Source organism: Prosopis cineraria, unplaced genomic scaffold, assembly GCF_029017545.1.
Source record: "Prosopis cineraria cultivar Desert tree isolate PC_DT_omini unplaced genomic scaffold, ASM2901754v1 PC6, whole genome shotgun sequence".
Lineage (NCBI taxonomy): Eukaryota > Viridiplantae > Streptophyta > Magnoliopsida > Fabales > Fabaceae > Prosopis > Prosopis cineraria.
In genome coordinates, this window is record NW_026555337.1 from 16,148,545 (window position 1) to 16,164,218 (window position 15,674).

General features: G+C 30.5%; 1 protein-coding gene across 1 annotated transcript; it reads right to left on the reverse strand.

Annotated features, from left to right (window-relative positions):
- Positions 1–1,503: 1,503 nt before the first annotated feature.
- On the reverse strand, positions 1,504–2,736 carry LOC129313944 (SKP1-like protein 17). The gene is made up of 2 exons (XM_054957332.1): positions 2,407–2,736; positions 1,504–1,674 (listed from the first exon to the last, which is right to left on the reverse strand). Exons 1-2 carry the CDS (start codon positions 2,734–2,736, stop codon positions 1,504–1,506), a joined length of 501 nt encoding a protein of 166 aa, XP_054813307.1.
- Between the last annotated feature and the right edge of the window lie 12,938 nt (positions 2,737–15,674).

The following is a 15,674-nucleotide window of genomic DNA, read 5'->3' on the forward strand; positions in this document are numbered from 1 at the left end:
AAGACTGGAAAATGTTGTGATCGTAAAATAGTAATCTACAAAGACCATTGAAACATTATATAACTAAACTTATGCGTAAACATTACATGACATTACATCAGAATATTTGCTGATAAATGTTGGTTAGATAATCAATTTCCCCGATAACAAACTCAAATTAAACGTCCATTATTTTTTGTTTACCATAGAAATTCAAACTCCAAACAACAGAATTGAAAGACATGGGACCCTTTCCCCTTCATTAGCATATAGAGTTGCCATTTACATTCATGGAACAGCCCGAGACAGCCAATTCTGTACAACAAGAAAAGCATGCTAATTACTAATGCTCAAGGACAATGTCATAAGTACCTACATCGGGAAGCCTCACAAGTAAAATAATGTTATAAGTGTGAGGGGCTCCCTCTTAACAGCTTAGTCTTTTAGGATGGGATTACTTTAAATTTGTGCTCATGATATTAATACTTTCATTGATAGGCCAAAGTCATGGAAAGGACTAACCATGAGATGTTTAGAGCTTCAAGAGTTAAGTGCTATGGAGTTGAAATCCTGGGGATGCTAGCTCTCAGATGGGGTGATAATGTCATAAGTCCATGATATAACATTATCAAGGAACCTAACCTTACAAGTGGAGTAAGGTTTTAAAGTGTGAGAGGCTCTTTCTTTAAACTTATATTCATGATATTAATGTTTTCATTCAGAGGCTAGACGTCATGGAAAATGCCACCAGTACAAAGTTCTGACTAGTATAGGAATGGAATTCTGTGAATTGTAGCCCCACCAAGCACGTTAGATCTCGAATAAGGTGATAATGTTATGAGTACAATATTGGGAAGCCTCACAAATGAAGTGGGCTTATAAATGTAAAGAGCTTTCTCTTTTAATATACTAATCTTTTAAAATGGGCTCATGACATTAGTATTTTTATTGAGAGGCTTGGTGTCATGGAAAATTCTACCAGTAGAAAGTTCTAACTAGTATAAGAATGGAATTTTGTGAAGTGAAGCACCACCAAGCACGTCAGATCTTGAACAAGGTGATAATGTTATGAGTTTCATATCAAGAAGCCTCACAAGATGGAGTGGGTTTATAAATGTAAAAAGCTTTTCCTTCTAATATATTAGTCTTTTAAAATGGGCTCTTACGTTTAACTTGTGCTCATGTCGGACACATTCAGCAAAAGAATGAAATCAATTTATTCATTTTCACATAAGCACAGTAGATTGACTTAATTAAAGTAAGGGCCTGTACAAAAGTATACGTAAAAGACATGCAATATACAATCATTATAAGCAAAGACGCCATATTCAATATATGCACCTAGAAAAGTTTCACGAACTTCAAGTAATCCATCACACAAATGAGAAGGATATAATCTGCAGGACTTCCTATATATGACAGACGAAGTATAGGCTTTTTTGTCCAGAAGTATAGGCTCTATAAATGATAGTTAACTATCCACATTATATTTCTATCATAACATTGGCAGCGAGCTTCGAATAATCACTCAGGCCATCCGAGTTCCTTACGAATCTCCTCATCTTCTTCCTTATAATGAATATTCTTGATACTGAAAACAATGCGTATTTGATCCGGGGTTTTACCTACAGTGAAGCTTGCTAGATTCTTGCACGCCAAATTCAAGAGGCCTTCAATGTTGAGATAGTTTGCAGCCTGAAACATTACAAAAAAGGAGCAAGTACCACAAAAAGTGGAACATATAGATAGATCCGAAACATTGGAGGCAAAGCAATTAGCCAAATCGTGATCATAATGCAATATCGAGGAAACTAATTACCACTGAATAGAGAGGTAAGAAGCGTCATTCATCACAGTTAAAGTTTAATTCAATACACAAACCAATCTCATGGGGTATCAAATTTGATGGGAACCACACTTCAAAAACTACCAGTTGAAATAGAAAAACCAATCCACTACCACTCAACGTGGGTTCTTATATTACCAAGTTTCCATCAATGGGCCCCATGGAAAGCCAATGTCTTGGCTACATTCTATGGAACTTAACTCAACATCCTGCCAATCAAAAGCCTATACCTAAATGGAATATAGAGCCCTACTCCTAAAATTAATTGTTGAGATGGGAGAGCTAACCTACTTAAATCTCAATGCATACTACCAAAGTCTCCATCACAATCCAACTTTTAAGAAAATCTGGTCTGAATGGAAATTATAATTTAGTGGATAATATATGCTGACCATCACCCAAAGAACATACTCAATGAAATAAACATTGTGACAAATTGGAACACACAGCAAAAAATGTGAATTTAACCCCAAACAAGACAATGAATACACGAACATAAAATTACAAACGCCTTCCAAATCAAATAAACGGCATAGTATACAAGATGAAAATGATATAACAGATTAGATCAAGAAACTGACCTTAGTCAAATAGAAAAGCGTGTCCTTGTCCTTGGCAACATCGTTGATGAATTCATATTCCCATTCAGCTACATGTTTCCTGTTGATGAGGGGATCCACAGAAGAAGAAGAAGAAGCGATGACCTGACGATGATCAGCATGATAGGCACAGTACTTGATTGCTAGAGACAGAACTTTACCACTGATCATCCTCGAGAAGCTGATTGGATCGTCTGAATGATTCTCGTCGGTGAAGAAGAGGCTGAGAATTGGCGAGTGAGCGGCAACGGCCTCATCGACCACAAACACTTGGTCATCGCAGCTCTTCACAGTAATCTTCCTCTTCGACATGCTTTGAAAAGCAGTGATCAATTTAAAAACCCTAAAAACTTATAGTGGACAAGAGAAATTGAAATGCCTAAAAAAAACCCTAGCAATGAAATTGAAAAGCCCACGGCCAATCGCTTCAATTTCTAATGAAGCTAGCGCCGCTTCATATCTTGGTATGGAAGGTTGTAGTAGGAAACTAGGAAACGTATAGATTGGAAATAGAATTTCGTAACTGACTAATTTATTGTTTTACTTTAAGATTTCAGTTTCAGTCGAAGCCTAAACCTTATGTTTGGATGCGGAGAGAAAGATAACAAAGATGAAAAATTATAAGGGGGAATTTTAAAAATAGTAAAGAAATTGCTATTTTTAAAAATGTCTCTTTTTATTTTTTTTATTTTCTATTTTCTTCTCACTTTTCTCCCTCTTCAAACCAAGCATATATAAGAGATAATACAATTTCAAAATTTCCGTATACACAAAGCTATTTTACTTTCTATAATTCACTTATGTTATGTTTGGATGGATATAAATTTAGATTTAAGCCAAATACTTTGTTTGGATCTATGAGAATTTATGGTTTTTGAATTTAGCACAAATTCAAATCCATACTTAAATATAATTCTTTTATAATTTTAAAATTGACGTCATTCGGTTTTGATTCACTGCTGTCATCTGACGTTGGTCTATTGCCGCTATCTAGGACTGAACTATGATCACCATCTACATTCCGTTTACCATCATCATTTGGTGCTAAACATCACTATCAATTGGGAATGATTTGGTATCGTCATCTAAGACCAATCTATAGCCCTTGGGCTATTGCCATTGTCCTGTGTTAATCCATCAAACATTGTTTGGGGTCCACCTGTTATTGTTGTCTGGGGCCTGTTCACAGCCACCTTCTAAGATCAAATTGTTGAGGTCAAATGTGGTCGGACCTCCAACATGGCTTAAAATTATTTAGGGCTGAGCTTAAAAAAAATTTTTTTTTTATGTTACTGAAAAAATTTGGGCTAAGCTTGATCTGAATACCCAAATAAAAAAATATTTTTAAAAAATAAATAAAATATAATAAATATGAATTAATTCTTTAAGTTTTAGGTCATTTTATATTAAACTATTATATATTTGAGTCCTATACATCATTTGAGTATCAAAAAAATATATTTTATATTTTTTATAAAATAAAATAATTAATTTTAAAGTAAAAATTTAATTAAAAATAATTTTAAAAATAAAATACAGCTATTTGGGTCGCCAGAAGTCCAAAGGAATTCAGGTCAGACTTGGCTATTCAAGCTTTTTAAGGAGTCGGACCTATTCGAGTTAAATTCCAAGCTTTAGGATCAACTAGACCACTGACATCGACTAGGGCTAAATTGTAGCTGATGATTAGGGTTGGATTAAATATAAAATTAATATATTAATTATGAAGTTATTTTATAAATTTATAGGATTAACGTACAAATCTTTTCTGAAGTTTTAATACAAATGCAATTAGTGTCTAAAGCATTTTTTGGCCAAATGTCACCCCAACATTTTCAAGAGGATACAATGTCACCATGAGTAGTTGACGGAAAAAAGACATTGACTAGTAGTTGACTCGTTTATACACACATGGCATGCGTATAAGTTATCCACATCATTTTTTTCTCTCTTTGCATTAAAACTCTACCGAGGCATAGTAGTAGTAGTAGTAATAAAAGAAAAACAAGTGAGTCCCACCTTGAGCATCAACATCTCATCAATACAAGTGGGTCCCACCTTGAGCATCCACATCTTGGCCTGTGCCGAATGCATTGAGGAACTCGACGTCTAGACAAGAACTGTCTCCCAGTTGGGTTGGAAATGCTTGGATCCTGGACTCACCCAGTTGGACCTTGTCTCTGCCAAACTAAAAGCCAGAGCAATCAACACTAGCTTGAAAGCTTCAATTCGGTAACCGAAGTGTGCTGAGGATCATTAAGAAGACGGACCAGTTGGTCTTGGCCTTGGGGAAACTTCACGATGCAATGATGACCTCTAATACCCACAAATTTTGCTCCAAAAGAAAGAAAGGAGGTAGAGGATGGAGGAAGATTTTATTCAAAAAAAAAAATCTTCAAAGATATGAAACCAAACAAAAAATACGAATTTGAAAATTAAACATGTCAAGGTAGTTAAGTCAGCACAATTTTACATCTTTCTTCAAGAAAAAGAAAAGAAAATCCAACCATAATTTAGTTATTTAATTTACATGATAAATTTAAATTTTAAAAATATAATAATAAAAACAACCAAAGTATACCAACAAGGATTAGGTCTAGTGGAAGGGTTAATCCCTCACAACATGATGAACTAAAATTTAAATTTTTACTAAGAGATATGCTTACATTTAGTGCTCAATTGTGTTTCAAATAGGAAGTAATAGTATTAAATCTCATTACTTTACAACAACATCAACAATAGACCTTATTCTACTAATAGGGTTGGTTATATAGATTGCGCGATGCTATTATGCTTTATCATTACTTTACTATTTTAATTAATTTATGATTTGAAAATTATGATCACAAAGGCGTCTTTAAGATATCTTCAACCAATTTCTAAGGACTGTTTTAAATTTTAATGACATTATATGAAATTTTCTTATTTTTTTTTTCAAATGAATGTATGAGCAAGAAATGAGTTTGAACCTCACTTTAATTTCGAAAATCTGATATAGTAAAAGTATAATTATCTTTTGAATCTGAATTATTCATTTCCATATCATAGTTATAATGATTAATGACCCAACATTTATTGTGGACCTAACACCAAATGATGATGATCCTAAAATTAATGGTTAACATATGTCAACGCACTCCCTATAAATTTTAGATTTTATCTGTATTTATGAAAAATAGGATAAATTTAAAATTTTACTCATATTTAAAAAGAAAATTTTCATATTTACATTATATTCTCCCTTGTATTTAATGACTTTAAATAAGATTAATATTAAAAAATTATAATTAATATATTCAACAAGTGACTTGTAAGAAGGACCCCCCATCTCCTTTAGAATGCCTTGTAATAAAAATTAGAGAGAACATACACGTAACCAAACACTCTTAGAATTACTTTTTTTTTTTTTTTGCCAAAGGTGTACTTAATTAATGGAAGAAAGCCATTGTTCAACAATACAGTAGAAAAAAAACTCAAAAGCAACACTGGAAGCAAAAATTGACAGGAACGGGCAAAATCAGAATGGAAGACAAAACCAAATGGGAATAGCAAACAGAACCAGACAAATATCAGCCAACGCCATCTCGAGCAAGTGAGCTTCAGCTTGATCTGAGGTAACTCCAGCATCTGTAACATCCTTGGCTAGAAGATAAGACAAAAAGAGGTGTTGGCGTTGTCACCCATCCAACCGCACACACCCCTTTAAGAACAGAAGCAACCATGAAATCTTCTACACAATTACCTTTGCGTGGAGCGAAGGAGAGGGAAAACCGGGCATTAGATGCTGTGAGCGTAGAGATATCCTCAATTATGCCTATGCTCATCCATTCTCCAAGATTTTGTTTATTTTCCTGGATGCAGCGAACAAGGTTCAGACAGTCACATTCGAATACCACTTTATCATGAGGGCTCTTTTTAGTGCTAAGGCCTCAATTATGAAGGCTGAAATAGATTTTACTTTATCAACAAATCCCCACACAAACTGACCAACTTCATCGCGGCAAACCACTCAATAGTCAGAGCACCCCCACTTGTAATAAATGCTGCAATGGTATTAACTTTGAAAAAACTAGCAGGTGGTGGACACCAAATCTGCCGCTGGACAGTGACGTGATATCTGCTTGTTGAGAAGGAGGGTTGGCTTCCAAAACTTCCAGAGTTGATGTTTTGGCCAAATTGATCACAGAGGTGGGATTTGGATCTTTATAATTGAACACCTTATCATTCCTTGGCTTCCATATTAACCAAAGAAGCCAGAAAATATGAGATAGCTCCATATCAGAGATCCCATTGGTAGAGGAGGAGATCAAAGACCATCAGTCACCAAAATTGGATATATTAGCAAAGCTACTCTTCATAGAAAGATCACAACCAAACCAAACACACCAAACCCAAGAACATTGAAAAAAAAAAAAAGATGCTTGATTGTCTCAGATTTAGTTTTCACAAATTGGGCATAACTTCGACCCCCCCCCCCGGGTGTCTCTTTGTTAATGCTTCATTGGCAGCCAAAGCATGTGAAAGACATCTCCACAGAAAATGAATAATACATGGCAGAGTTTTGATTCTCCAAAGAGTCTTCTAAACATTTCCCGCAATTACAGATGAGGAGCTAGCTTTGGGAAGCCCAATAGCTAAACATTCCATAGCCCATTGATATCCTCGTTGTACAGTATATAATCCATTCCTGGCGTAAGTCCAACAAACCCGATCGATCAGCTGAAGGAAGAGGCAAAGACTTGCTCGCTACAATTGCTTCCTCATCAATCTGGTGAGTGATGCACGAATGGTTCCACTGCCTACTAATAAGGTTAGCCACTAGACTATTGGATTTCCTTAATTCAGGATCAGCAGTAACCAATTTATAAGTAGGGAGAGAGGGAATCCAGCAATCCTTCCATATCTTGACAGAATTACCATTGCGAATGTGCCAACAAAGATTATCATTCAAAATTTCTCTCCCCTCCACTAGACTAGTCCAACACCAAAAGGTTTTTGATCCTTTCTTAGCTTCAAGAAAATGAGTGTTAGGGAAGTAGATTCCCTTAATGACCCTTGTCCACAAGTCATCAAAGTTATTCATAAGCCACCCAGCAGTCTTGGCCAAAAGAGCATCATTAAAATTCTCAAAATCTTTGAAACCCACACCACCCTCATTTTTGGGTTTTTTTGAGGTTATGCCAAGCGATCCAATAAATTTTCTTACACACAGTATTACCTTCCCACAAGAAATTTGAAATAAGACTATCAAACTCTTTACAAGTTTTAATAGGGAATTCGAAACACATCATAAGGAAAGTGGGAATAGCATTAATTAAAGCTTTAATCGTAATTTCTCAACCTTTTTGTGATAAAAAGCTGCAATTCCATCCCTGAACCTTCCTTTGCATCCTATCTCTTATGTAAGACAGTGCTTGGTATTTAGTTTTGCCCCACACACTAGGAATCCCCAAATACGACCCCAGATCAGTCAAATTGTGAATCCCTAAAGTATCACTAACTGAGTCCCTTATACTTGGGGGAGTATTTGCATAGAAGAATATAGCAGACTTATCCAGATTTGTTGTTTGACCATGGGCTTCACAGTAATCCTCCAAAATCTTTGCAAGCATTCTGCAATTGTTTCGATCTGCATGCATAAAGAAAAGGGTATCATCAGCAAAGAAACTATGAGTAACTTCTGGGAAATATAAACTCATTTTAATGCCTTTCAAGTTGTATATCAAATTCCTTTAACTGAACAAGATTTGAAAACTAAACTCAAGTTGGGAAAAAGAAAAAAAGAAAAAAATATTTAAATTTTGAAATCTAATTATAAAAATGAGAGTATAATTAAATATTATTACTAATACTATTTTTATTACTTGAGAATTCTTATCACAAAGTCATTGCCATCCGAGATCTTCTACCAATCTCTAAAGGTTGTTCTAATGATACATTTACTTTGGGCGGAATTTTCTTAATTTATTTCCAATAGAATAGTATGAGCCAACAATGAATTGGAACTGTTATTCTCAAATTCACAAGTTGACTTTTTGAGTTTATCATTTTTATATTTTTATCTTACAAAATTATATCAACTCACTTGTACATTCAAATTAGATGCAATTTCGATTAACATATGAGTTGAGTCTTCGAATTTACTGTTTTTATATTTCTGAATTACAAAATCATGTCAACTTTTCATAAACTCGGACTAAATACAAACTTAATTAAATTCACTAAACTTATCAATTTTTTATTGAGATGAGTGAATTAAGTATATATTGCGTAAAACTTGGTTTATAAAAGCGATAAGACCCAATCCAAAGAAGAAAAAAAACTCAAAAAGCAAAAAATAATATTAATAAAATAGAAAACAAAAATATAAAAAATAGTTGCCCTATTTGAAATTACTATGTTGATTATAATAATTTATCAATGTAATGAATTTAATTTCAATGATTTATATTTGCAATATATTTAAATCAAATTATAATCATATTATATTTAAATTATTTAATCATATACTTTTAATGACTATTTGTTAATAGAGTTAAATTTTTATAAGTTTTCAATTTGAGTTTATGTTTTTATCATAATTTTACTTAAATTCACGAGTTTGACAACTTTCATTAGAACCACCAAGGCTGTCAAACTTTCAAGTTTTAATAAACTCATAATAGGGAAGTAAACTCGAATCATAATAAATAGTCATTAAAATTATATGATTAAATAATTAAATTATAAAATATGACTATAATTTAATTTAAATATATTTCATATACAAAATCTACATTGATAGACTATAGTATTCAATATAAAAATTTCAAAATTAGGCAACTTATTTTTGGTATTTCTTGTTTCTTTTTTTAAATATTAGTTTTTTTCTTTTTGAAGATTATTTTTCTTTGAATCAAGTCCTATCATTTTTATAAACAAAGTTTTATACAATATATACCTAACTTGCTCAACTCGGTAGTAATTGATGAGTTTAGTGACTTTAACCAAGTTTATATCTAGTCTAAATTTATATGCAAGTTGGCATGATTTTATAAACTATAAAGGTAAAAACAATAAATTCGAAGAGTCAATTAGAGAGTTTAACTAAATTTGCATCTAGTATGAGTTTATTGAAGGACATGGCTTTGTAAACTATAAACCTAAAAATGAAAAATTTAGAGAGTCAACTTGAGAGTTTGACAACAATGGGAACCACTCTTAGATTTGACATATTAAATATGTAATTATCTTTTAATTAGTACTAAATTTTGATGTCATATATACCAAGCGATATAATTAACGGTGAGCAAATTTCAATGCTGCCCTCCCTCTTTTTCTACAGGAAAAACTTATATACTTAGTCTTATATATTTAAGGTATTTGTTTTCAATTAAATCAAGACATGAGGATATTTTATAAATTATTTATTCCATAGCAAACTCATATTATTAAAATTATTAACACATTAAAATTCACTTATCTCAATTTGATTGGATAAAAATATAATAAGTATATAAGAGTAAATATGTGTTTGGATAGCTCATTAATTGATTTTTTGAGGGGAAAAATAGATTTTGCAATTAATTACCCAAACGGCAATTTTTTCAAAAAAATTGATTTTTTTGCAAAGTTATCAGAGGTAGCTTTTGCATTCAAATTACAAAGACATATGGGGAAAATTACAGAGAAAGGCCCAAGAAAAATTATAAAAAGGCACAATATTTAATAAAAAATAAAACCAAACTCTCTTCTCTTCCTTTTTTTTTAGTGAAATTCAAATTTTGAATCCTCAAAAAAGTTATTAATATAAATTTCTGCCAACCACCACCATTTACTGAGCACTTGCTATAAAACTAATTTAAATAAAATATTAATTGGTAGAGAAAATTAATTTAAAATTGATGGTCATTACAAAGATTGTTGCAAAGGTCCATAGAGAGAGAGAGAGATTTTGCATTATTTATTATATTGCTACATTTTTTATATTGTCAAAATTTTTAAATAGTACTTAACATCTTTGTCAGATATGGTTTATATTTGTGATATCATTAGAGATTAACTTGTACATTATTATCTTCATTAGTTATTACAAAATTAATATTTGGTATTTAAGAATAAAATATTTCTCTTTTATTAAATTTATTTGAATTAAGATATATTAAGTTATTTATTTACCTAAATTAAAATTTTTAATATTGATATAATTTAAATTTTTATAATTTATCAGATATATAATTTAAATAATATATTTTACTTTTTAAATATTATATACAAATTTATTAATAATTTATTTTTGAAAGGAAATGTTCTTTATGATAATTTATACAGTTAAAATTGATTCTAAATAAATTATCCAAATATCTTCAATTATATTAAAATTAATTTTATAAAAATAATATCCAAACAAATTACGTTATAACATAATCAATTATGATTAAAATATATCATTTAATTAATTATTTTCATAATCTATTATAAACACTAATATAAATATCTAAATCTTGTCTTTCTATATATACAAGTAACGAAACGGTTTGAGAATCACTTTGGAACGCACGTATCTTTTGGACCACCCAACTAGTGCTAATCTTGTGCAATTTAAGGAAAATTACTCGTATGAGTCAAGTTCAAGGAAGCTTTCGAGCGATTTAACCAATATGTTATAGATGATTTGATTCCTTTTTATAACATTATTGGGGAAATATATTATATTACATATTGATTACGACAAAATTATGTCATAATAAAGTGAATCAACCAAATTTATGGTACTCATGACTCCAAGTCCATCAAAAATAAAATACTAATAATCTGGTGGGAAAAATTTGGCCGAAATTTTGAAAAATTAAATATGTCAAGATACTCAACTGAGCACAATTTTACAAGAAATTCTTGTATGAACCCTGTGTACCACACTATCATACTCCATATATAATAAAATTACACCAATTTAATTAAATAAAATCTTACATGTCATTATTGTTAATGACTTTATTTTTATAATAAAATACTTATTTAATTTATTATTTATTCTCTCTCTACTGTTATTAATGACAAAATCAATATATATTTACATACATTTGAATGACATGTTTTTATTAGATGGAGCATGGATGGCGTGATAGATCAACTTGGGACCATGCACGAATTTCTACCATTTTATGTCATTAAAAATTTCAACCATAATGATTGAATTGAAATTAAAATATTAAAAAAATGAAATTTCAGTTATATATTAAAATTGGAAAGTAAATTTAAATACTAAATTCTAATTACAGAAACAATAATCTGGGTAATTAAATGTCATTGTTATTTCTATTATTTGAATATTCTCCTCTCAAAGGCATGCATGCTATCCGAGATTTCTTCTATCAATCAATTTCTAGCTTTTTTTTTTTTTTAAGCTACTAGTCTTAAACCTGTTAAACTCTTTAATTTCGAAAATCCGAGGTGTTAAATGCATAATCATCTCCATGGACGTCATAATGATCCAACAATTGATGGTTAACAAATGTCAACGTCCTCCCTCTCTATATAGATACAACAAATAACCAAACGCTTTGAAGAATTGCTCTCAAACACATAATATATCAGAATATCAGATATCAGATTCAATCATTAAGTGAAAATGATTTCTTTTATTTTCTTCGTCTTTTGCCTCTTCTCTTCCTCATCTTTTTTTTCCCATTCTTCTGCATTAGATTTTTGTGTTGCAGATTATGCAGCTCCTATTGGTCCTTCAGGACATTCATGTAAAGACCCTTCAAAAGTCACAGTGAATGATTTTGTCTTGTCTGGTTTAGATGTTCCTGGAAACAGCTCAAAGATCTTCAAGTTTGGGTTCAAATCTGCGTTTGATGCTCAGCTTCCTGGTCTGAATGGCCTTGGATTTTCATTGGCTCGCGCAGATTTTGAGAAAGGTGCTGTTGTGCCGATTCATTCACATCCTGATGCTTCAGAAATTTCTCTTGTTTTGGATGGTAAAGCGACATTTGGATTCATTTCATCGGACAACACAGTCTATCAGAAATCTCTCGTCAAAGGAGATGTTTTTGTTGTTCCTCAAGGTTTAATGCATTACGCTTTCAATGAAGGTACGTACGTACGCTTGAACTTTTTGTTTTTGTTTAATAATACATAATTATGATATTGGTTTGTGCCTAAAAGATCGAGTGAAATATATATACCATGCAACATTTTTTGTATATCTATTTACCAAAAAATAAATGTTGCATTATAGGATTAGTTTACGTGTGTCATCATCTACTGTTTAAAGCAACAGTTTTTGTGGGGTTAAGAAAACATTTAAACGAATTTTTTAAAAAAAAAACTATTTTGCAAACCGGTAGTGATAATAATAGGTTTAGAAATTGCTGATAAAAAAAAATAGGTTTAGAAATTATTTTCTAAACCTGCTATTCCCACAACTAGTTTAAAAAGACAAAAATTGGTTAATTTTATAAATATACTTTTTAAACCAGTTTCTTACAACCATTTTTTAAAAAAATATTTTATAAATCGGTTCTGACTTTCTAAATGGGTCTTATCTAGATTGGTTCGTGGACTGATTTAAAAAGAATTTTTTCCGTTAGTGTTGACATTTCTTTATTGTGACTAAATTAACTATCAAATGAATATTAGGCAACACTTCTGTGCTTATTGCAAAATTAACTATCCATGTAACCAAATAAATTTCATCATACACACATACATATGCATGTGCATGTTTCAGTTGAATGTGTGTGTATGCATGTATGTGTATTTGTTCGGTTTAAATATATGCATGCACATACTACTACTCTAAAATATATTCATTAGTTATAAACGGTTACTTAAGTATAAGTAAGTATTTATGATGATTACATTTTGTGTTTCAGGTGACACACCAGTACCAGTAATTGTAGGTTTCAGTAGTTCAAATCCTAGTGTCCAACTTATGGACCTATCACTCTTCAGAAGCAATTTAGCCTCTCAAGTTATAACGTCAAGCACTTTGATTAATGCTGAAGAGGTCAAGAGACTTAAGGGTATTTTTGGAGGCTCTGGATAAAATATTGGAAAAATATTATGCTTATGATATCACATAATAAGCAGAATTAAATTTTTGTTTCTATTTGTTATTGAATAAATTATGTTACCAGTGCAATGACAAAACTAGAAGATTTGGGAATGCAATGGAAGGGGAAAAAAAAGTCTCTTTGACTATCTAGGGTAATAATTTATTTTATTTTCCACTTAAAAAAGAATTTCTTTTGGGTGATTATTTTTTGTGGGGACAAAAAAAGTTGTTGCCAAAAGGTTATTTTGGAACGATAATTAAAAATCACCATCAAAAATAAATTTTTAATTATGACATTGTGTGGCTGGCAAAAGTAGAATTAAGGTTGTGTCATATACAAATAGATGTTAATTAGATATAGTTAAATAACTAAAATTATGTTTGTTCTAAATATAAAGACTAATAGATAAATGAATATGAGAGGAAAGTGCAAAGCCATACTTATCAGTCCCTCGCTCTAGCCTCTAAAGCACTTTCTAAAAAGAATTTTTTAGTCTTTAATTAATTAATATAAGGCTTGTGAAGCGTTACTTATTATTATTTTTCAACTTTAGCTTGATGTAAATTTACTTTTAGGACTCGTTGCATGTTATATATATCTCTCTTCTTATTTTTAATAGAGGTAAAGTTTGAAAGTTTTTTCATTTAAAACATATGTGATGAGTTAAATTGTCATTTCTTGATTTTAGTGAAGTAATTGAAAGCACCACATTATAAGGACTAGATGAAGTATTTTCATATTTACTTATTTATATTTTTATTTATTTATATATTTCCTTCTTTATGATTGGTTTACTTATTAATTAAGTATATAATGGCCACAATTTATATGAATCCATTACAGTTTACTAGTTTTATGTGATAATAATAATAATATTCAGCCTAGCTAGTCACTAGTCAGATATAATTTCATATTCAAATGTAAGTTTTCATGACTACCATATATGACACACACACACACACACATATAATTCGATGATCGATAGACTGTTGGTTAAAAAGAAAAAAAAAATCGATAGACTTAATACAGCCTTGGAAATTAATGGCATGAAAAACATCACCCCCTATATTAATAAAAAAAGACAATTATGTTAAAGTTTCATATAAATAAATTAATTACCACAAGATTTATTAACAACTGAATTAACATATTATAATTATTTTTTTAATGGGAGACCTGTGTGTATTTTTTCCTAATAAAAATGATTATTCACATACCCAGTCTAATCACATTAATCAGACAGACCATCTTGGTTAAGCCTTGCATTTACATTTTGATTATTTAGAATATGTACATTAATTAATCGATATCAACGCAATTCCTTCATATTCATCATCAATCATCATTAAAGATTACTATAATATATTCACACACACAGTCTAATTACATTAATTAGACAAACCTTTTTTGTCAAGCCATGCATTTAATTTACATTTTGATTATTTAGATATATGTAAATGTCAACGAATTTCCTTATATTATGTGATAATCAATCATCAATCAATATATTTTACAAATCTTGTAGTCCTTCTATCCTAAATTATAAGACACTTTTAAACAAAATCTCACATACCAATAAACTTTATTAAATATACTTAACAACTTTATTTTTCCAAAACAAAAATATAAATTTTCAAAAATGCCTATCATTCAATATATTGAAAAGAGAAGGGATAAAAATTAATTATAGAGAGAGAAATGATAATATTGGAATTGATGCATTTAATAAAATTTTAATTTACTCAAAGTATCTTATATTTTGAGACAAAGAAACACCTTCAAAGTATCCTATAATTTGAGACGTAAGGAGTAGCACAAAATTGATTGATTAGGTTCCTCTCACATTCTTCAATAAGTACTATATATACGTTAATTAACAATTAAATTAATTATTAATTAAATTAAATTAAATTAATTATATTTTACAAATCTTGTAGCACAGATCTGATTGGTTGATTAGGTTCCTCTCACATTCTTTTTTTTTTTCCTTTTCTTTTCTCTTATAAGTTTATATTAACTCCTCTCACATTCTTTAATAATAGTACGTACTATTTATAGTTAATTAATAATTAATAATGAGTTGGGGGCTACTTGACATCAGTGGGGATTGCTTCGTTCAACGCATTTATTCAGGCGAAACGGTCTTATTTAGCTTATTACTCTCTCCAAACTATAATATAGAGTATCTTTTAAAAATTTTATTTAATC

Bases quoted from the DNA above. Each gene is read 5' to 3' on its own strand.
- LOC129313944 (XM_054957332.1), bottom strand. From the start codon at position 2,736: ATGTCGAAGAGGAAGATTACTGTGAAGAGCTGCGATGACCAAGTGTTT. The intron at 1,675-2,406 runs GTCAGTTTCTTG...GTAATGTTTCAG, and splicing joins CGCTTTTCTATTTGACTAAG to GCTGCAAACTATCTCAACAT.